This window comes from Agelaius tricolor, unplaced genomic scaffold (genome assembly GCF_023055355.1).
Source record: "Agelaius tricolor isolate 1412-34295 unplaced genomic scaffold, bAgeTri1.0.p SCAF_32, whole genome shotgun sequence".
Classification (NCBI taxonomy): Eukaryota; Metazoa; Chordata; class Aves; order Passeriformes; family Icteridae; genus Agelaius; species Agelaius tricolor.
Genome location: NW_027269292.1, coordinates 4,512,840 through 4,535,846, shown reverse-complemented (window position 1 = coordinate 4,535,846; position 23,007 = coordinate 4,512,840). Strand labels below are relative to the sequence as shown.

Genomic DNA, 23,007 nt, shown 5'->3' with positions numbered 1-23,007 from the left:
TCTGCAGGAGGGCAGGACTCCTGCACAGCTAACCAGTATGATTGAGCAGAAGCCACTTTATTGTTTACATTGTGCTCTATTTATACATTCTAACACTACTGCACACTAATCACACATTTCTTGATTGGTGCCTCTACCTTGTCCACATGCTCTGCACTTTTCAGGATATGTGGCTGGTTACAGTCCAGTGCTTCACTGACTTTCCCTTTCTCACAGCCTTTATCTAATTCTTGTGGTCTTGGCATTTTGTTTCTCTGCCTCTTCTTTCTTAATTTAGCACAATTTATGTCCCAGTAACTTTGATGAATTCCAGAGGGCTCGGACAAGAACAACCAAAAGTGGTTTGGCTGGAGCACACTGCAGCCCAAGCTGTTCAAATCCATTGCTACAGGGTTATCTCCTGGAGGTCTGGAATTGGACAAGGTCACACCAGGGGGACAACTTCCACACCCCTGTTTCCATGAGTTTGGATTGATTTATATGAGGTCTTGGCTAGGAATGATCTCAGTCATCTGCACTCAGAGGAAGGGAAAGTTTTTTGCTTTCCAGCGCCAGTAACACAAAATCTCCCTTTTGTGCATTTTCATTTCTATGCTGAATAATTTATGCAAGAGAAACCCATTTTCTCTCCAAATAAAAGAATCATTTAGAAATACTTTTATGTCAAATGGAGGAAGTTTTAAAATAAGTCAGTGGGTACAGAGAGTGTTTTCAAGCTTCCTTCTTTTTTTTTTTCTTTTTTTTTTTCCTTTTTTTTTTTAATTCTCTCATGTTGCCAGTGTTTGAACTCATTTGGCCCTGCTGGTGTTCAAGCTGGAGTTCCTGGTGGGGCACAAGGAACTAAAGGAAGATGCTTATTTATGAGAAACTTGTATCTAAAGGAAGTCTGAAAGGCATTTCATGGCCCTAAAATGTTTAGAAGGTTCTTATTTATGAAAACCTTGTACCTAATGGAAGTCTGAAAGGCATTTCATGGCCCTAAAAAGTTGAGCAGTCTGGATCTGAGGTTCTCTCCCTGCTACATTTTGAATCATTTGGTGAATGATCAAGGTTTGAGACTTCTGGAAATTAAATTCTCCCTGGTCATTGGTGACAAGGCCTGAGGGAATGTCTGGAGATGTGTCAGGGGAGGGTTAGGTTGGATTTTGGGAAAGGTTCTTCTCCTAGAGGGTGCTGGGCACTGCCCAGGCTCCCCAGGGAATGGGCACGGCCCCGAGGCTGCCAGAGCTCCAGGAGTGTTTGGACACCACTCCCAGGGATGCCCAGGGTGGGATTTTTGGGATGTCAGGGCCATGAGCTCAATCATTGTGGGTCCCTTCTAAGTCAGGATATTCCATGATTCTAAGAAAATTGCCAAAGCTTTTAACAGAGCTTTGGGTAATCTGAATATCATCCACCATTTCCTGCACACAAATGCATTCTGAACACACTTCTGCTGAATATCTCTTTTCAGACTGTTTATTCATCTCTTTCTTAACGCAGTTTGCTGCTCTATGTGGTTTTTCTGCTTCCTCTGGTGCTGCAACTGTGCTTGTTGTCAGGCTGGCAGAGCCTGGGTGCCTGGCAGCTCTCCCCTGCACGGTACTTCCTGCCCCTGGGGAAGAAATCCCACCTGGAGACCACCACCCTCCTGCTCTACAACCACACAGGTGAGGGGGAGAGGCTTCTCCTCACCCTCCCCAGCTCTGGGTTCTTGCTGCTCCAAAGGAAAACGCAGGACAGAGCAGATGGGTGTAGATGAGGAGGGTGCAAGGGGGGATGAAGGCTTTAACGAGGGAGGAGGGATTGTCTTTAGAGGGCTGTGGGGGAAACCTATTGTGGCTTCAGCAGCTGGTGAGACCGTGATGAGAGAGAGATGTGCAACAGGGAGATAAGGTGGGGACAGGGTTTTCTCCCTGCCACAAATCCAGGGCTCTATCCAAGCAATTTCAGAGTGTGGGGTCTTCAAAGCAGGGACCACACTCCAGGCTCACTCATGCTGGGTCAAATTAATGGGCTGCTTCCAGAGTTTCATCTTCAACATTCCCATGAGTCAATGATATTTCCTGTTATTTAGCTGGAGAATGACGCTGGTATCTTCATCAGATGGGCCCAAAGGAAAATTCATTTTGTAGCACTCAGGAGAGGCTAGGGGAAAAAAGGACAATGCAAAAATTCAGTCTGAAATCCATTAACTTCCCAAAAACTAACGTGCAATGATCCAGCACACATGTGCTGGCTGATCCCCACAGTTATTAGATTTCTTCTGGTTTTGTTTGGTGGTAATGGATTTTAAAATAAAAATAAAAATAACAAATAAAAATAAAAATTAAATTGCCAAAGACTCTTTTGTTTTCCAGTGTTATAATTCCTCTGTTTTTGGTCCTCACACCAGGCACAGACATTGATGACTTAATCCATCTGCTCCAGAGCCAGGATATTGCAGTGGAAATAGCAAAGGAGGAAAACATCACAGAGGAGCTCGAACACAACGGCGCTCTACGATTGTTCCGTGAAGATCAGGTGAGGATTTTTCTCCTCTCTCTCCGGTCTCCTCACAACAATTGAATAATTAAGCAAAGTTCCTCCATCAGCTCTCCCTGTGGGATGGCCCTGTCGACTTTTTGTAAGGTACAAGAATTAGGAAGTGTTTTGAGCAGTAAAGTCCTTGCTAGAGGAGACCTTATCTCCCTGACCCTCCACCTCAAAATGTGTATTTTTAGCACAGCAATACAGAATTCCAATACCTCATAATTTGTTTTTTTAGCAAACAAGGCATAAGTAAAGCCGTTTCAGGGCTGGATTTTCCTGGTGTGCTCTTTTTCTACTGCTTCCCTGCAGATGAGAAAAGCCAGGAGTTCTCACCTTGTTTTCCTGCTCTTTGAAGAGCTACAGGTTCACCGTGCTGTGCCACTTGGAGGCTGTCAACTGCTTCCCAGTGCTGGTGAACGTCATCAGCAATGCCCTGCTGAGATCCCTCAACTCCACCAGGCACATCCAGGTCTGGAGCCACCCCTTCTTATCTGTAAGTGAAGCCAGAAGCTGTCAGAAAACCGTTTAAAGTCTCACTAATTCATCAGATTTTATCACATGTAAATCCACCTTCCTTCACGGGGCCTCTGGAACCACCACATTTGACTTCAGGAAAATCAGGTTTTTCCCGTGTGGGTCTCAAGGGCTGCTGGGTGGAGAGGGTGGCTGGGAGGGTTTCTCCAGGTGGTTCTTTATTCTCTCCAGCACATTATTCAAGCTTTGGCTCATCAGTTGGTGGAAGAGAGAGCTCCCCACAATTCTGGGATGGAGAAGTGGGACCTGCACCACCCATCTGTCCTCATCAGCAAGCACTTTGCATGGCTCTTCTTTGGGAAAACCTTTCCAAATTTGGTTTCAAATCCCTCTTTTAGTTCATACTGCCCTGTAATCCATAAGAAACGCAGTAAAATGAACGGTAAAATGAATTGTAGGCATTTTCCACAGATGCTTTGTTCTTCTGTTTTCAGCTGCGCAATCCACAATACTGGGATTATGTTATGTCCGTGTACCTCGTGTATATGCTGCTGTTATTCCCTGGTTTTCCTCCTCACTTTGCCATGGGCTACACGCAGGATTGCAAGGTAAATTCCTTGGGATGGAGCAGGTTTGGGGTGGGCAGAAGGGATCACAACTGCGCTGCCAGAAGGATGTTTTGTCGTGAACGGCGGGAGAAATGCGACACACCATATGCGTGAATAGCAAATCTCAAAGTTTATTGAAAACTCACACATATTTATATTGGTGTTAATGAAGCTTATACATATTGCAAAAGCTGAGCTCATTATTGGTTAAAACACACTTAGATCAACCACACCTACTTCTATCTTCTAATAATTATTTTGCTTCTATGTTTGCATTCTTCTAGCTTCTCTACCTGATATCTACATTTTCTAGCAAGCGATTTTCTCCCCCGTCTTCCCGTTTCAGAGAAAGTCACTGTGACTTTTGTCAGTGATTGGACACTGTTTGCTTAGTTCTCAGCTTGTTTCCCTTATCGTTATCCATCGGTATCACATCGAAATGTCTTTTCTCAGCTAACCAATTATCCAAAAAGCTCTCTACAATGTTTGAGTACAGAACCATGGAATCATTTAGGTTGGAGAACACCTCTGAGGTAACTGAGCCCAGCCCTGTGATTGGCACCTTGGGGTGTTTTGACCCATGAGAAGTTTTGCAGCCAGCACCAAATATTGAAAGACAAAAGGGGGGGTCGAATTTTACCCCAGAATCACAACAGTGACAGATTTTATTCCCTTTTCATTTCCTGGGGCCATTCCCATGGGTGCAGGTGGCCAACCATGCACGGGCAATAAACTACGCTTTAAAATTGTTCCTTCCCAGACGGGAGCTCGTGCCCAGCTGAGGATCTCAGGGCTCTTTCCCTCGGCCTACTGGTGTGGCCAGGCACTGGTGGACATCCCACTCTGCTGCATCCTGCTCTTCTCCATGTTTGGGATCCAGTTTGCCATGAACAGCAAGATTTCTGGCAGCGCCAGCATCACCTTCATGCTGGTACATCCCATTCTGGTCCTTGGTGCTTTGCTTGGAAGGGATTGAGGGAAAATATTTTGTGTGGGGGCAGCTGAGACACTGTGGGTGCAGGTGGTGCTGGAACACTCTTGGTCCTCTTAGTGACCTTCTTGTTTCACCTCCTATCCTTTGGGTTTCTCCAGCTGGAAATAAAAGGCAATAAATCTTGCCTTAATGTATTCTTTACACCCCAGAGTAAAATTGTGGTAATTTCTAAATGCCCTGCTCTTACTCTGTGATCATTTCCACTGCTTCCTGTAGCTTTAGATGGGTTTCTGGTGGTTTACCTCACTCAATTTTCTCCAACAAAGGCCTTTTTTTCCCTGTAGGTCACGGGGATGTTTGGTTATGGAATTTCCCTCGTTCTCTTAATCTACCTGATCTCCTTCAACTCTCGCAAAGGATGGAACTCTGATCTTTGGTCTTTCATCCTGATAATGGTGAGCACATGGTTGGATAATGCACTGCAGGGATTGCAGACATGCTGAGATCTTGAGGATGAGCTAGATGTGAAAACACCAAGCAGAGATGTGGAGCAAAAATCTGGGCATGATTCATAGCAGCCAATTCTGTATTAAATTTGTGTCACCGTGTTCTGTTGCCACAATCCTGCTGTGACATGTGGGAATACCTGGATCCAACCTGAACTGGTGCAGGAATGGAGACAAAAAATGAATTTATCACTCTGCTTGACACCCCACATCCAAGAGATGTAAAGTGTTGGGACAGGACCCATCAGGCTAGCCTGACCTGGAAGGAGGGGGATTATTGCCATGGATTGGGATGGGAATGAACAGGATGGGATCCCATGTTTGACTTTTGTGCCTGGAGCAGCCCTGTCCCTGGGAAGAAGTCTCCCCAGCAGCCCAAAGCAGCAGCCAAAACTCAGACAGAGACAGCTGAGAATCTCCTGAGCCCTCTCTGTGTCTTATCTTCCTCAATTTTTTGTCCATTTTTATAAATTCAACACGGAGTTGCAGAGCTAGACCCACACAGTTTTAAGGAGCAGTTTAACCCTTCCCATCAGCTGAGTCATCCTCTTGTTTTATTTTCAGGTGTGCTTGATTTCTGTTATCATCAGCAGTGTCATCGACAACCTGGGCCGCCCCATCTCCCTCTACATTCTGTCCTTCTTGTTTCCTGTGTACTCCCTGATGTGTTTTGCCATCGATTTTGGGACTGACTCCCATGTGAGTGATGCTTCTGGGCAAGGAGAGGCCTGAAACACAGCCCTGGGTCCTCATCCCCCACCAAAGTCTGGGGGTAACTGCCCCAAAGTCTGGCAGTAACTGCACCAAAATCTTGGGGTAACTGCAGCAAAATCTTGGTAAATGCCCCAAAGTCTGGTGGCAACTGCCCCAAACTCTGACAGTAGTTGCACCAAAATCTGGGAGTAACTGCACCAAAATCTTGGGGTAACTGCAGCAAGATCTGATGGTACCTGCCCCAAAGTCTGGGAGTAACTGCCCCTAAAGTCTGTTGGTAACTGCAGCAAAATTTGGTGGTAACTGCACCAAAATCTGAGGATAACTGCCTCAAAATCTGGAGATAATTGCCCCAAAATCTGGGGTTAATTGCCCCAAAATCTGGGAGTAACCACACGCTGCAGTATGGGAAGGCTGATCCTGAGTGGGATTTTCCAGAGCGTGTTGTTAAACGACTCTTTCAGCTCAGATCTCATTTCCCAGCTGCTCATCAGGGCTGGGGGTGACTTCTTGTGCAGCTGTGACTGCAGGTTAGGTAAAAACTCTTAATTCCTTCCATACAGAGTCATAGAATGGAATCATGGAATGGTTTGGTTTGGAAGGGACCTTGAAGCTCATTTCCTTCCACTCCCTGCCATGTCAGGGGACACCTTCCATTAGACCACGCTGTTCCAAGCCATATCTAAGCTGGCCTTGGACAATGCCAAGGATGGAGCAAGCACAAAGTCAATCAACTTGGCTTGACCAATCCTAAGAGAAAATCTGAAGCCACTGATCTGTCTTTGCATGGAAAAAAAAACAAACCTGAGTTAAAATTTAGAATACTCACAAGGGGCTTTACTCCATGTCAGCTGACAGGGGTGGTGGAAAGTCAGCTGAGAATTTGACAAAACCCCCAGCTATGTGTAACACTGCTGATAAATGATAAATTACTGAGGGGTGAAGTCTCCTCTGTCCTGTCCCACTCACCTCCTCTCCACTGGGACCCAAAGCAGAGATGTTTGCCTGGGACAGAACATCTGGAAGGAGAATCTGCTCTGTGTACTGAGAGCTGTGACATTTTCTGGTGTAGGACCAGGGTTCCCAAAGCCAAACATCTGTATCTGTTCATCTGGGGAAAATCAGAAGTTTTGCAGATTTTCAAAGCATTTCTGAATGTTACTGCATTAAACAGAATGAATTACACTTCTTCACTGAGTATTTTTTTTATTCTTACAGATCCTGTGGGACTCTGAGCCATTCAGTTCGGCTTCAGGCAGTCATGTACTGATTGCTGTCTTTGCAGTAAGAAAACATTTAACGTTGCTTTTATTTAGGAATGTGGGTCTCCTAATGTCACATTCTCTGGAAAAATCCCTTCACCCAGGGTTTTTCTCCTGGGAAGCTGAGAAGCCTCAGAGAAAAGGAAAACAATTCTTATTTCATTTGCTTCTCCTGTGTTTTGCTGCTTTGGAATGTGTTTGGAGATTGTTTACCCACAGGTGATTGTTTCATTGGATTCTGCTGGGAGTTGTTTTCACTCTCTGGCCAATCAGGGCCCAGCTGTGTCAGGACTCTGGAGAGAGTCACGAGTTTTCATTATTATCTTTTAGCATTCTGTAATTATCCTTTCTGTATTCTTTAGTTTAGGATAGTTTAGTATAGCATTCTTTAATATAATATAGTATCACAAAATAATAAATGAGCCTTCTGAGCACATGGAGTCAGATTCATCATTCCTCCCTGCCATGAGGAAATACCATATCCTAAAGCCCCTCCTCAGTTATGAGGAAGCAGGAGGAGGAATTGGGTGGATCTGGATGACATTTTACCCACTGTGCTAGAATAATTTCACACCTTTGAACTGGGGAAAGCAAAATGGAATAAGCCCAGATCACCTCATGCTGTCCTGTTATTTTACGGATTGGGTTTTTTCTGCCCTTAGTGCTTTCTGCAGTGTTGATTACCCAGAGTTTCAGTGTTAATGGGCCATTTTCATGTATTCTGTTTCCCCCACATACTTTATAGCACTGCCACCACCTCAGTGCCAGCTGTGGTGGGAGGAAAGGCAAGGCTGTTAATGTGGCAACCTCTGTTTTTCAGCCTTACATCCATTCTGCGCTGTTCATTCTTCTTCTTCGCTTTTTGGAGTTAAAATATGGAAAAGCAGTGCTGAGACGGGACCCCATATTTAGGTTTGTATTAACACACATGCACATATGAGATCTAAACTCCCACCCCACTGCTTCTCCTTGAAAACATTGCATTTGTGTCCCTATTTTTAAATATAATTTTTTTAATACTGGTGATCTTTTGATGACTTCAATAGCCTCTTAAATACTGCAGTGGTGTGATAATATAAAACAGTTTTTAAGTTATGTCCATAGGATGTTGCCTGTGCTGTGGGATGTACCAGCTTCTTTTTTTGGTAAAAACCAAAGATTATAAACCTCATCATTATCATCATCATCCCCAACAATAACAATAATGATGATGATTTTAATTGTAATCATTATAATATTGCATAAATTCAATCCCAGGGAAGTTCCCTCTTTGGTTTATCCAAAATGCACTGGTGGAGAACAGAGGTAAAGAACAAAATCCTAAGCTAAACCTGGTGGGTTTTCAGGATTTCCCCAAGAAAAGAAAGCAGCCAGCAGCACCCCAAGGAGCTCGAGGAGGAAGATGAAGATGTCAGAGCTGAAAGGGAAGCAGTGAGAAATGCTCTGGTGGCTCCCAGTCAGGAGGAGGTACCCCTGAGTGTTGTCCTTGTTGTTTTGTTTGATTTTCTACTTGGTAAAACACAAACCTGTGCAGGGCAGGGCTCTGGCTGTGTTGTTCTCACTGGGAAAATCAAAATTCCAAAAGTGTGGGTTCCCTCAGGAGAAGAAAGCTCTTAAGAGGAACCTTGCCAATAAAGTGTCCTCTTGCACCTCATATTTGTGGTGAACTATAAAACAAAGACCTTCAGAAAGTTTTCTGCCTTTTCTAATGGAAAAAAAATCACTGAAGGATTGATGCTAGCCAAGATAATAAATTAATCTTGCTCTTTCCTCCTCACTTTCAGGAATCAGTCATTATAGTCAGCAATCTGTGCAAGGAATATGAAATAAAGCAAGCTGGCTCACTTTTTAAGAAGAAGAAGAAAACAGCCACCAAAAACCTTTCCTTCTGTGTTAAAAAAGGTGAGAACTGGGACTGTCCTGCCAGACCTGTGTTGGACCCAGAGTTAATTCTCAGTTACCTGAGCAAGGTCAGAAAGGTCAAATCTATTTTTTCTGTTGTTAAAGCACCTTCAGTCTGGGCTTGATGTGTTAATGGTGCATCCTATTGATGGCCTGTGACTGTCCATTATCTAAAATAAAGATAAAATAAAGATCCTGGGGAGAGGGGACCACTTTAGCAGTGGCTCCTGGGAGCAATTCACAGCATCAGTTTTAAGTTGAAATCTTATGGGCTCTCTGAGTGTGTATTTTATACAACAAAACCATTTATTTTATATGATCTTTGATATTAGCATGCTTCCTTTTCTATTTTTTCTTTTGTGGGACTGTATACATTGATCTATTTCTTGTATATTTATGATATATTTATGATTATTCTTATATATTTATGATATATTTCTTGAATGGGGAATAGCCCTATGAAATTCTGTGTATTGATTGCAGGAGAAGTGTTAGGACTTCTGGGGCCCAACGGGGCTGGGAAAAGCACAACTATCAAAATGATCACTGGAGAGACAGCCCTGACTGCTGGGAAGGTAGGATTCACCTGGGGACCAGGGATGGGCCCATGACAAAAATCCAAACCTTGCACCTCGGCTTTTTTATCAAGGCTGCAGCTTTTGTCAGAGCATTATTGGTGATCAGGGTTTTAATCGAGTGCCATCGTGCTATTAAATTAAATAATGTCTTAATAAGGTGATGGTGAGCTACTTCTAATTTTGATAAGGTGCTGCATCTGCCCTAATTGCCATATTTATATTTATATTTATATTTATATTTATATTTATAGTTGTAGTTGTAGTTGTAGTTGTAGTTGTAGTTATAGTTATAGTTATAGTTATAGTTATAGTTATAGTTATAGTTATAGTTATAGTTATAGTTATGAACAGTATGAAATCACTCCCTCCCCATGGGTTTCCTCACTTAAACCCCATAATCTCCCCTGCACCACCCCTTGGGTGGGAAAAATTGTAAAGATAAGAAGACTTTCAGAAAGCTGTGACAGCAGAGAGCAGAGAGCTCAGAGCTAGCTGCAACTGCAGAGTCTGAAAGTAGAAAAATGACAACAGTACAGCAAGCAAGGATATGAAACAATGGTTTGAGTTTTAGGCTTGGCTAAGATAGACCTTAAGACTGCAGAAAAATATGCCTAGCATATGAATTGAGGGTTTTAGAGTATAAAGGTAGAAGGTTTAAGGTTTATGGTAGAAGGTTTTAAGCTTAATACTGGAGTATTGTGTATTGTTAATAGAGAGCAGACAAGCCAACATTGTGTGAAGCAGGTGTACTTTAATGTGCTTTTTGTGTACTTTAATGTGCTTTTTTCCTAGAACAACTGTCTGTAAGCTTTAGCAATGTGCTGTTGGCTAGAAAGTTTTTAAAATGCTCTGTAACAAAGAAATCTCTGGCTGCTGCTGGCTGTACATGAGCTGTTGCCATCTTCCAGTTGTCAGTGACTGTCTAGAACAACTATCTGTAAGATTTAGCAATGAGCTGTTGGCCAGAAAGTTTTGTAAATGCTCTGTAACAAAGAAATCTTTGGCTGCTGCTGGCTGTACATGAGCTGCTGCCATCTCCCCATTGTCTCAACCATGTACTGGGGCTGATAAAAGCTCAAGGAACAGATCCCAGCAGTCCCACCCTGCTCCTGAAAAACCCCAACACGGCCTCGCGCTGGGCAAGGCTGTGTGAGAGGACAATGCCCAGCCTGGTTATGCAGGTGCTGCTGAAGAGGGGAGATGGAGGAGGCTCCCTGGAGCAGGCTCCTGCATTCCTGGGGTGCTGCCCCCAGGAGAACCCCCTCTGGCTGGAGCTGACCCCGCTGCAGCACCTGAGGGTCTACGCCGCCGTCAAGGGGCTGCACCAGGAGGACGCGGCTGCTGCTGTGCACAGGTACATGTGTGTGAAAAACAACCATCACTTGCTTTCAAAATTGTAAATGTTTGATAGTAATAAAAGGGTTATAATAAAGTAGTAATATAATTAGAGTAATAGCAATTTGGACTGTTTGGATTAGGACAATATGAGACAATAGAACAAAGAGTTGCGGACGGTCCGGGTACCTTTTCTGGGCAGTATAAGCCTGAAAAAGGACCCACGTTAACAGAGGATTAACCCTTAAAAACAACAGCCTGTTGCATATTCCTACACCTCATACATGATGCATAAATTCCATTCAAACACAGGATTCTGTCTGGGCAGTGTCAGCTTCTTCCTCTGAATCCTGACCGTGTCTTCAGGGCTGAGCAAGGCAGGAAGAAGTTGGTTTCTCCTGATAAGGGAGCAATAAATTCTTTTTTCTCTGAAAGATTTAGGTGTCCTGTAGCTGCTATCTGCTGCAAGTACCTCATTCATTTCTTAAAAAAAAATCTCACATATATATTTTAACGTTATGTTAAAATATTTAACATAAATAAATATAAAATAATATAAAATATAAAATAATATAAAATAACATTATGTTAGTTTCTATTTTAACATTATGTTATAACCTAAACTATATTTAACACACTACTTAAAAAAATTAATACAGCATAACCTTCTAACATAACACATATAATATTCATTTTAATACTTGCAAAAAACCAATCATGAAATACTCATTTTTCACACATGGAGGGTTGGGATGGTCCAAGTTCCACCCCTCAGTCATGGGGAGGGGACCAGAGAGTCAAAATTCACAGAGGAAACTTGGAAAGAAATCAGGAAACTCAGCTGCAAAAGTGCTTTTGTGCTTTAGTGAGTGGGTTTAGAAAACCTCCAATTTTCCTGAGTGTGTTTGGTGGGGATAAATTTATCACTAATGCCCTCTTAAGAACGTTATCTTTAGGCAGCTTTTCTGAAATCTCTGAGGTTAGAGTCTGGCACCACAAGAAAGGGTGCTGAGCTGACACTGGCAAGAGGAATGGATTTGCAATGCTGTTGACACTGGTGATGGGTTTAGAAAAGAGCTTGTGGCTTCTTCAGTGCATTCTGCTTCAAATACCCACTGCATTTTAGTAACACAATAAATGTTTAATGAAAGCAAGCAGGAGTCGAGAGCAAGGGGAGAAAAGTTCCTTTTTCTTGTCATTTTGGGGACACTTGATGAGAGTATTGATTTGGAGTTATAAAAATGTTCTTTTTTCATTTTCCCTGCAGAATTGTGAACGCTCTGGAGCTTCGAGACTACTTAAACAAAAAAGTCAGAAAATTACCTCCTGGGATCACCAGAAAGGTGTGTTTTGAGTCACCTATAATGAGCACAGCAATGCTCAAACACTAATTAAAACTCCCCTTTCTGAGTGGAGGGACCAAGCTGTGCCCTGAGCTACCCGGGAGCGCCTCGTGCTGGGTGGGGCGATGGAACTGAGCCTTTCCCAAACCCACATTTCATAAAGCACAATTCCCATAAATGAGGAGGTGCTGTCCACAGCTGAGTGTGGGCACAGTGCCAGGAGGTTTGGCTGAGTCCTTTCTCTGTGTCACAGCTGTGTGTGGCACTGTCCTTGCTGGGCAACCCCTCCGTGCTGCTCCTGGACGAGCCCTCCACCAGCATGGATCCCAACGGGCAGCGCTGTGTCTGGTGAGCAGGAAAAATTATGAAGAGAAGTGTTCTGAAAGCTTTATTCTGATTCTTATTACTCTTTCTTTTAGTTGCTGTCAATACATTTTTCTTTGTACCCTTTTAAAGTTTTGAGGCTCCTTTGCCTTTCTCCTAACCCCACCTCACAGCAGGAAGTGAGCGCATTAGTAATTAATTACACCACACTCATTAGTACATTAGCCAGAAAAATCTCGAAATTGGAGAAATCTCCAATTAGCAAACCAAAACCACTACATTAAATTGGTGTTCCCACCATGGGAAAGGGATGGGAAGCCAAAAGGAGAAGCTTGAAGTTACAGGAAAAGGGTTTTACCCCATCCACAGATGGTGCTGTCCCTCACGTTGCAATGGTTCTGTTGGAAAATACATTTCTTGTCTCTCTCGAACTCAGGGATGAAAAACTATTTAACCTTCATCCTTTTTGCAAGATTTAGGGCAGTCCTGAATGGGATTTGGGAGAATTCATGAAGAAACTCGAGTCAAAAGTATTTTTTGTCATTATTTCAAAGCATTACCGTGCGCTCATTAATCTGAAGTTGCTGCACGTGAAAATTTTATTCTTATTTTAGGGGAAAGGCATTTGGATGGACAAAGAACAATGAATGTCAATGACATATTTTCTGAAAAATACCTTTGCCAGGATTTTTCTCCTGAGGAGCTGAGTAGCCTCAGAAAAAAATCTGATGGCTTTGGAATGTGGTCTGGGGATGGTTTACCAGCAGGTGCATCTCTGATTGGTCTTATGCGGTTGTTTTTAATTAATGACCAATCACAGGTCCAGCTGTGTCGAGGCTGTGAGCAGTCACAAGATTTTATTATCATTCCATTCTTTTTCCTTGCTAACCTTCTGATGAAATCCTTTCTTCTATTCTTTTAGTATAGTTTTAATATGTCAATATAATATAATATAATATAATATAATATAATATAATATATAAATTAATATATAATAATTATATATTATATTATATTATAATATATATTATAATATATAATATTATAATATATAATATTATAATAATATAATATATAATATATTATAATATAATATATATTATATTATATTATATTATATTATATTATATTATATTATATTATCAACCTTCTGAAACATGGAGTCAAAATTCTCATCTCTTCCCTCATCCTGGGAACCCACAAACACCACCCCAAATGATATTTCTAAGGAGTGTTGGATTTTGTTGGTTATTTTTTTTTTTTTTTTCATTCTGATCCTCAGGAAAACCATCCGGGATGCCCTGAAAAGCAAGGAGTCAGGAGCCATCCTGACCACACACTACATGGAGGAGGCAGAGGCCATGTGTGACCGTGTGGCCATCCTGGTGTCCGGGCAGCTCCGGTGGGTGGCAGCGCCTGGCTGAGCTGGAGCTCACCCAGCCCGCTCCTCCAGCCTCTCCTGCGAGGGGTTTTATTGGGATAATGCCAATATAGCCAGACTGGATGTGCCTGAGCTTGTCTGGCCCTTGGTGCTGAGCCAAACAGTGGCACTGTGGTGTTTCACCCCACAGACACTTTTGCCTGGCTGGGTGTGTGGTGTTTCACCCCAGAGACACTTTTGGCTGCCTGGGTGTGTGGTGTTTCACCCCACAGACACTTTTGGCTGCTGGGTGTGTGGTGTTTCACCCCAGGGACACTTTTGGCTGCCTGGGTGTGTGGTGTTTCACCCCACTGACACTTTTGGCTGCTGGGTGTGTGGTGTTTCACCCCACAGACACTTTTGGCTGCCTGGGTGTGTGGTGTTTCACCCTTAGAGACACTTTTGGGTGTGTGGTGTTTCACCCCACAGACACTTTTGGCTGCTGGGTGTGTGGTGTTTCACCCCACAGACACTTTTGCCTGCCTGGGTGTGTGGTGTTTCACCCCACAGACACTTTTGCCTGGCTGGGTGTGTGGTGTTTCACCCCACAGACACTTTTGGCTGCCTGGGTGTGTGGTGTTTCACCCTTAGAGACACTTTTGGCTGGCTGGGTGTGTGGTGTTTCACCCCACAGACACTTTTGCCTGGCTGGGTGCTGCAGCTGGGCAAGTGGGGACAAGTCCAGGCCTGCAGGAGCTCTGGTAGTGCTGGGATGGAGCTTCCCCCCATAACAGGGGCTGCTCCTCAGGTTTCCCTCTGTGGAGAAGCTTTCAGGCCATGGTGAAGGAAAGGAGTCGGTTCTGATGGAGGCTTTGGATCCAGAGCTTTATTCTGGCCCTCAGGCCTCTGAATCCAGCACCAGCTCCCACAGAACTCCCTGAGCCCGTGGCTGCTGCTCCTTTAACCCCGGGGAGAGGGGCAGGGAAGGGGCAGGGAGGCACCAAGCAGGGACAGGAGGGGAGGGAGAAAGGGACAAAGGACACCTGGATGGCCCAATGCCCCCCAGGGGTAGAGGGCATCCTTTGAATCTGCCCAATCACTCGAGGCCCTTCTGGAATTCCAGGACTGACAGACAGTGCTGGGAGGGCAAAGGAGAGGTGACTGACACAGCTGGGAGGGAATTATCAGGGAGGGATCCAAGGTTCTGAGGTAAACCCTGAAATCACAAAGCAATATATTTCATGAAGTGTGCCATGGTTTCCTTCTCAGGAAGAAGCAGGTGCTGAGGTGACAATGATTTCACTGTCACCTCTGTGCCTCCCTGCCCTGCAGGTGCATTGGCTCCATCCAGTACCTGAAGAGCAAGTTTGGCAGAGGATATCTCTTGGAAATCAAGGCCAAGGATGCAGAGAGCTCTGATGCTCTGCACGCTGAGGTTCTGAAGATTTTCCCTGGTGCAGCCCGCCAGGAGAGGTAACTGCAAAATGTGGGATGAGGAGGGGATTCAACCCTGCCTCATCCCTGAGAACAGCCCTGGTGGGGTGGCCAGACACAGTTGGAGAGGGATGAGCAGCTCCCTGATTTACAATGTCACCACATCCAGCCCTCCTGTGATCCCAGCAGCAGGACGCCCATACAGGTTTGACCCCAGAACCTCAATACAGAGCAAGAATCACCTTTTCTTCTGTTTCCTCAAGGTTCCCCTCTTTGCTTGTCTACAAGGTCCCAATGAGAGATGCCCTGCCCTTGTCCCAGTCCTTCTCCAAGCTGGAGGAAGGTAAGAGCAAAACCAGGTGACTTTTTCAAAAGGCAGAACAGCAACTGCTCATTTCCAACCTTTTCCCCGTTTCTCCACAGCCAAACGAAGCTGCAGCCTCGAGGAGTACAGCTTCTCCTTGAATACTCTGTCTCAGGCAGGTGAATTTTATTTGTGCTGTAAAGGCAGGAGCAGGGACAAAAGCTGCAGCCAAACCCAGGCTGGTGCAGTGGCCCAAAGGCAGCTCCACCAAAAAACTGTCCAAGGCTGGTGGGTGAGGGGCTCTCTACTGGCAAAGTGGTGGGAAATGGTTTGGTTTTTTTACTGCCAGGATTTTTCATGGTGGGGACAAGTGTGGATGAAATCTCAAACCCCCCTTGGTCGAGGAAGGCACACAGAATACCCAAGGAGGGAGCTGCCCATGCCCAGCCCCTCAGGGTGCCCTGGAAACAGCAGATTATTGAGTGGTGCTGGTACAAGGCTGGTGGCAAAGATGAGGAATGTCTAAGTCAATCCATTGGTGGGGAAAACCTGTATGGAAATACCTACAGGCAGGGGATGCCTGCCTGGTTAATCCAGAGAGCACAGGAGGCTCAGCTTCTCTACATCCTTACATCCATAAAAGCAGATATCTGTGGGGAAAAACCTGTGTGATAGAATGGTCTCCCCAAGCCAGGTCTCACAAGCTCTTGGAGATCTATCTCACACCCAAGAGAGCTCAGCTGCCTTAGAAGGCATAAAATCAGCAGGATGGCTTCTGTGGTAGTGTTGGAAATGAAAAAGTTTTAATAAAAGGCAAAATAACAGAACTCTTTACAGAGAAAAGCCAAGCCAGGTGCAAGAGGTTCTTGCTCCTGGTAAAACACCTCATAAAAGCAATTAGTTTATTTGTTCTCTTCTTTTTCTAGTAAATTGCTTAGGTGGGACTTTTTGGCTCCTGTTCAATTGGCTGTCCTTAAATATGAAGTGAAGTCCCCCAGGTCCTACGAGGTGTCTTTTTTTGCTGATTGAGGAAAGAAACTTCTGGGCTTTTTTCCTTTTTAAGGAGACACATTTCCTTTTTAAGGGGGCACATTCCTACATCTTACTGGAATTTGCATTATTTTATAATGCAATTACACCATCTGTGGGGAAAACCTGTATGATGGAAATACCTACAGGCAGGGGATGCCTGCCTGGTTAATCCAGAGAGCACAGGAGGCTCAGCTTCTCTACATCCTTCCATCCATAAAAGCAGATATCTATGGGGAAAAACCTGTATAGGAATACCTACAGGCAGGGGATCCTGCCTGGTTACTCCAGAGAGAAAGGAGGCTCAGTCCTGCTCCCAAAAAGCCTCCCCAGACCCCTCCCAGGGCTGCAGAGCTGTGCCTCCTGCAAAGGAGCATCACAGATAAATAACCCAAGCATTACCTTGCTCATTTCAGGTGTTTCTGGAGCTCTCCCGAGAGCAGGAAAAGGAAAATTTTGATCTGACTTTGGATGGGACTTTTGACTGGAAGCAGCTGCAGCAGGAGGACTGTTGAATGCTCATTTATGCCTTGCTCAGTATTAACCAAAGTGCACACATTTACTGCTACTCTCAGTGTACCATGGGGAAGAGGCTCCTCTGTGCTGCAGAAGGTGTTTCACCTGCAGGGCTCTGCTCCAAGCTGCACTTCCAAAGCTGCCTGATCCAATAGTGCCTGTTTTGGGGAAAGCCCTTGGCAAGCCAGGCAGGGTGAAGCAGGAGGACTGAAAGCTTTGCAGAGAAAAGGGTCCCAATCCATCCCTATGGATGAAAAATCTCTCTGGATCTGGGTGCACCACGGTATCTGGACACGCTCTGCCCTCCTGTGTTCCTGTCCCACCCATGTCTGGGACTCTGCCTGTGATGTGCTCTTACTGGAATTTGCATTCTTTTATAATGCAATTATACCATTTTTATACCCTTCCAATAAATGTCTCTATAGAACAAACTGCTCATCCTCATCTGTCATCATTGCTGGGGACCCTGAGCAACAGCTCCAGCTGCCTCCCCTGGGCGTGGGGGTGATGCAGAGGGCAGGGAGATGTTACCTGGCCCAGCAAATGCTCAGTCCTGCCCTCCCTCCACTCTGGGGTGAGTGGGTGTCAGTCCTTCCCCTGGAACCCACCCAGGGGGAGCAGAGAAGGTTCCAGGGATTCCTTGGAACCCCTTCCAGTTGCTAAAGAGAGCTGGAGAGGGACTTTTTACAAGGGCAGGGGGATGATGGGACAAGGGGGAATGGTTTCAAGCAGACAGAGAGGAGGTTTAGATTGAATATTGGGAAAAAAATCTTCCCTGAGAGGATTTTTATACTCTTCCTATAAATGTCTCTATAGAACAAGCTGCAGTTCCATCCTCACCTGTCATCATTGCTGGGGGCCCTGAGGAACAGCTCCAGCTGCCTCCCCTGGGCATGGGGGTGATGCAGAGGGCAGGGAGATGTTACCTGGCTCAGCAGATGCTCAGCCCTGCCCTCCCTCCATTCTGGGGCCAGTAGTTCTTGGTCCTTCTCCTGAAAACCACCCAGGTGGAGCAGAGGAAGTTCTGGGATTCCTTAGAACCCCTTCCAGTTGCTAAAGAGAGCTGGAGAGGGACTTTTTACAAGGGCAGGGGGTGATGGGACAAGGGGGAATGGTTTCAAGCAGACAGAGAGGAGGTTTAGATTGAATATTGGGAAAAAAGTCTTCCCTGAGAGGGAGGTGAGAGCCTGCCCAGGGTGTCCAGAGGAGCTGTGACTGCCCCTGGATCCCTGGGAACATTCAAAGCCAGGTTGGATTTGGTTTGGAATAACCTGGTCTAGTTAAAAGTGACCCTGCTCACTGCAGAGGGGTTGGATGATGTGACCTTTAATGGTCCCTCCCAACCCAAATTATTCAATGACTCCCCTCCCTTTATCCCTGTGCCCAGTTTGCAAAGGTTAAAACTCTCCCAGAAAATTCTCCAGTTCTCTCCAGGCAGTCCCAGTGGTGGCTGTGTTGCAATCACTGCTTGTGCACATCCCACACTCAGCTCCAAAACACATTTTGGCAGTTGGAGGACACATCTTCAGGGACACCCTGGTTGTTTCCTTTTTTTCTTTTTTTGGTATAATGAAAAAGAAACTTTTGTAATTGTATTGTTTATTAACTACTTTATGGTTTATAGTTATTATTATATAGTTATTATAGTTATTTTTAGTTATTATTATTATATAGTTATTATAATATATTTGTTTATTACTTGTTTAAAGTTGTTGCTGCACAACAGCTCCCTTCCTACCCTGTACCCCTGAGAAATGGGTAAATGAAGTCATCAAACGTTTGTGTCCCCTGTTCACACACTCAGCCCCAGGAAATGGGGATTCTCTGAAAGGGAAGAGTTTTATTTGCTGCTCTGGGGTATCAGTAGCAGTGGAGAACTCAAGCCACGAGCCTCCAGAGATAAATACCATTTATATGATCTGTTGCTGTTGGAGTTTTTATTTCCCTCAGCATTTTGTGGTTTGTGCCTCTGCAGATGCTGCTTTGAGTGGGTTTGTGAAATCCACTCTGCTCTGCCCTCTGGGTCCTGCTGTGACACAGAAATCTGGGAAACCTTCCCTTGACCACCCAGCATGATGGGCCTGCTCCCTTTGCAGACCTTTGCATGATGTAAAGACTCAAACAGCACCAAAATCCCCAGCAAACAAGTCCTGTCCCAGAGAGAGCATCTCTGGAGCTGGAAAGAGGAATTCCTTCCACTGCTGCTGCTGTTCCTTCCAAGGAGCCACCACCCCTCCCTCCCTCAGCTCTGAGGGATTATTCCCCCTGATATTGGACATTTTCCATTGCAGAGGAAGGTGAAGCAAGCAGAGCTCACTCCATCACCTCGTGCACAAGGAGGAGAAGGAAAAGACCCCAAAGAGTCCCCAGATGGAGCTGTTGGAGCTGGGGCTTTGCCTCAGGCTGGAGGGAAGGGGGACAGGGCTGGTGGCACTGCCAGCACACAGGGGACAGCTCCAGGCCCAAGGCCAGCACTGGGAGAAAGGGGCTCTGTCACCAGCACAAAGCAGAGTTTAGCCAGCAAGAGGGAACAAACAAAAGTTCTCAAAAAGTTCATGAGGACTTAACTTTTCCATTGGGGAAAAAAAAAACCCAAAAAAAGAAAGAGCAAGAGAAGGGTTTCCTGGAAATGAACTGACTCCTTAAATATTCCCCTTGGAGTTTGCTCCCCCCTGAGCTGAGGGCTGAGGGAGGAGAAGCATCCCCAGGAGCTCTGCCTGTGAGAGGAGGCGCTGGCAGATCCTGCTGTGGTGTGGATTCCTGCTCCTGCACAAAACCAGCCCAGAAGGGCCCTAACTCTGATTATTCTCCCTATTTCCCAGCCCAGCACGAGGCTCCTTTGCTGTTAAAGCTGGAGCAGAGCCTGCTGGTCATGCCTGGGGGTGAATCCATCCTCCCTATTGTATTTGCAGGGTGCCCTGTGGCAGGGAGGAATGATGAATCTGACTCCATGTGCTCAGAAGGCTCATTTATTATTTTGTGATACTATATTATATTAAAGAATGCTATACTAAACTATACTAAAGAATACAGAAAGGATATTTACAGAAGGTTAAAAAAGATAATAATGAAAACTCCTGACTCTCTCCAGAGTCCTGACACAGCTTGGCCCTGATTGGCCAAAGAGTGAAAACAACTCCCAGCAGAATCCAATGGAACAATCACCTGTGGGTAAACAATCTCCAAACACATTCCAAAGGAGCAAAACAGAGGAGAAGCAAATGAGATAAGAATTGTTTTCCTTTTTCTCTGAGGCTTCCCAGGAGAAAAATCCTGGCTAGGGAGATTTTCTAGAAAATTTGAATCCATCTTCCCAGCTCCCACTGCTCCTTGCAGGAACCCAGCAAGAACTCGGCCTGACCAACAGAGAGATTCTCATTTCTTACATTTAATAATGCCCCCTTTATCCAGCCAAAGGACAAAGCACACAAAGGGCCATTCAGCAGCTGCCTCCAGTGCTGATCCCCAGGCACCACATCCCAAATTGTCCCCCTGCAGTGACAGCCAGGAGCAGCCCAAGCCTTCCAGGCCAGATGAGAAAAACTCACCCTGTTGGGGTTTTTTTTTTGGGGTTGAGGACCAAGAGAGACAGGCTCAAGGTTTGGGAGTTTGGGGACAGTGTTTGACCCTGTGGGATTTGGGGAGCAAAGGGGTGTTTGGTGTCTGGACAGGAATATTGGGGTTTTTTCAGGTCTCCCCAAAGCTGTGAAGGAAATCAGCATGAAACGCTAATTAAGCAACACCCCTGAAGTGCAAGGAAACAAACCCAACAAAAGTGGTATTTCTGAGAAGTCCAAGGAGCTTCCCAAAAATCAGTGATGCAAGATCCAAAGCAGCTGAGGCTGAATCCTGCGGCATGAGAGGAGGGGGAGGTTTGGGATGCCAAGCCCAGGGCTGGTGTCCTGCAGAGGAATCCCGAGGTGGGGCTGTGCCTCTGTGTCCTGTGAAGGTGCCTGGCACATCCCCAGCCCTGTGCAGCCCCTCACAGTCCCCCTGGGTCCCCCTGCAGGCACCTGCGGAGCTTGGAGCTCAGCTGGACACAAAACACCCCTTGTTCCAAACAACCCAGGGGGAAAAACCCCAGAATGACAGGAGAGAGGAGTGACACCAAGGAGAAAGCTCTTTGTGTGTGTCCTGGGAGGAAAAGCACTGTGAACAGGGGGTGTCACCTGCTCTGGGCACCTCCAGCCCCTTCAGCACAGCTCCTGTCCCTGCATCACCTCTGCTACATCCCAGAGCAGAGCCAGATGTTCCCCTGATGCCTTGAGAAGGCAGAGCTGGAGCAGAGGCTGGGCAGAGCTACAGAATAAAGCAGGGATTTATTCAAAGCATCTCCTCCATGGATCCACCTTGGGCAGCACCAGAGCCCAGCCAGGGCTGCACCCAAGGTGAACCCAAAATAAATGGTCACAAAATGAACCCAAGATGAATCCAGGATGGTCACAAGATGAACCCAAGATGAACCAAAATGGTCCCAAAATGCACGGCCGGGCACGGGGTCTCTCCCTGGGATCAGTTCTGCTCCATTTGCATCTTGCAGTTCATTGTCCCATTCCAGCTTTAGCCCCTGCAGTCCCACCCTGCTTGTTTTTCTCTCTCCAGACCACGGGGTTTGTGCTTCTGGGCTGAGATTTGGATCATTTGTCCTTGGTGCCCAGCTGGAGCAGGAATTGTTTTGTCTCCCTGCTCTGTGATCAGAGTGTTGGTAAACTCTGATCCAACACCTAATTGATGCCTTGAGAAGGCTGAGCTGGAACAGAGGCTGGGCAGAGCTAAAGAATAAAGCAGGGATTTATTAAAAGACCTCAATGGATCCACCTTGGGCACCACAAGAGCCCAGCCAGGGCTGCACCCAAGATGACCCAAGATGGTCCCAAAATGCACGGCCGGGCACGGGGTCTCTCCCTGGGATCAGTTCTGCTCCATTTGCATCTTGCAGTTCATTGTCCCATTCCAGCTTTAGCCCCTGCAGTCCCATCCTTGTTTTTCTCTCTCCAGCCCACGGGGTTTGTGCTCCTGGGCTGAGATTTGGATCATTTGTCCTTGGTGCCCAGCTGGAGCAGGAATTGTTTTGTGTCCCTGCCCTGTGCACAGAGCTCAGCATCCCCTGATGTGAGCCCAGCCCCACACACTAAAGCAGCACAGAACCTGAAAAATAGAAAAGCTCAAACCTGAGGCATCACTCCAAGCAGCAGAATTGAGGCAAGGCAGATGCTGGCAACCTCCACAGCTCAGAGGCCAATTCTCTTTTTCCATTCACTTGAGACGAAAGAGGAAATGGGGGCTGGATTCTGTGTCCACGTGTGGAGGGGAGCAGGGTGGATCAGCTCCTCAGCATGGGAGTACCAGGCTGTTGGAAAAGCATCTCTCAGCTTTTAATTTGTAAAGCATTTCAGCCTGAATTACTCTGCAGGTGAAGCTGAGATGCATTTTCCTCCTGCTCTGCTGCTTCCTGATTCATCTCAGCACCCCAAACCCCTTTGGAGACTTCCAGCCCCAAATATTCCCTTTAACAGCAGATGGCTCAAATATCAGGCAGAAGAGGACGTGTGGCTGTGGCAGCAGCCAAACCCAACAAAATATTTGCTTCAAAGCAGGAGGAAGGACAGCGTGTCCAGCTGGGAAAAGCAGGAAATGGTTTCTGAAAGAATGAAAGAAGGGATGGAGAAGGGGATGATTGTGTAAGACATGATGTTTCAATTAGAACAGGCCTGAATGATAGCAGCAGTTCATGAACTCATGTTCTAGGCAGAGGGGAGATGTTGGGTTTGTTCCTGTGCAGCTCCATCCTGGCACAGACAGCAGATGGCTCCATGGGCAGGTGAGGGGGGACGTGGGCTGTGCACCAGCTGAGCAGGAGCACCCCTGGGTGC

The 23,007-nt window shown here is 45.8% G+C and overlaps 1 protein-coding gene across 1 annotated transcript in view; it reads left to right on the top strand.

Annotated features, from left to right (window-relative positions):
- The window catches only part of LOC139601971 (ATP-binding cassette sub-family A member 9-like), a 31,477-nt gene extending 13,917 nt beyond the window's left edge, over nt 1-17,560 (top strand). The window contains exons 19-38 of the mRNA XM_071451387.1: nt 1,483-1,649; nt 2,375-2,502; nt 2,867-3,004; nt 3,480-3,593; nt 4,354-4,524; nt 4,872-4,982; nt 5,598-5,732; nt 6,966-7,031; nt 7,830-7,921; nt 8,356-8,476; nt 8,794-8,911; nt 9,395-9,486; nt 10,671-10,843; nt 12,092-12,167; nt 12,421-12,515; nt 13,774-13,893; nt 15,184-15,324; nt 15,549-15,628; nt 15,709-15,764; nt 17,035-17,560. Of these exons, the coding sequence (XP_071307488.1) occupies nt 1,483-1,649; nt 2,375-2,502; nt 2,867-3,004; nt 3,480-3,593; nt 4,354-4,524; nt 4,872-4,982; nt 5,598-5,732; nt 6,966-7,031; nt 7,830-7,921; nt 8,356-8,476; nt 8,794-8,911; nt 9,395-9,486; nt 10,671-10,843; nt 12,092-12,167; nt 12,421-12,515; nt 13,774-13,893; nt 15,184-15,324; nt 15,549-15,628; nt 15,709-15,764; nt 17,035-17,133 (2,293 nt within the window). The 3' untranslated portion in view covers nt 17,134-17,560. The remainder of the gene's footprint in view (nt 1-1,482; nt 1,650-2,374; nt 2,503-2,866; nt 3,005-3,479; nt 3,594-4,353; nt 4,525-4,871; nt 4,983-5,597; nt 5,733-6,965; nt 7,032-7,829; nt 7,922-8,355; nt 8,477-8,793; nt 8,912-9,394; nt 9,487-10,670; nt 10,844-12,091; nt 12,168-12,420; nt 12,516-13,773; nt 13,894-15,183; nt 15,325-15,548; nt 15,629-15,708; nt 15,765-17,034) is intronic.
- The last annotated feature ends 5,447 nt before the right edge of the window (nt 17,561-23,007 follow it).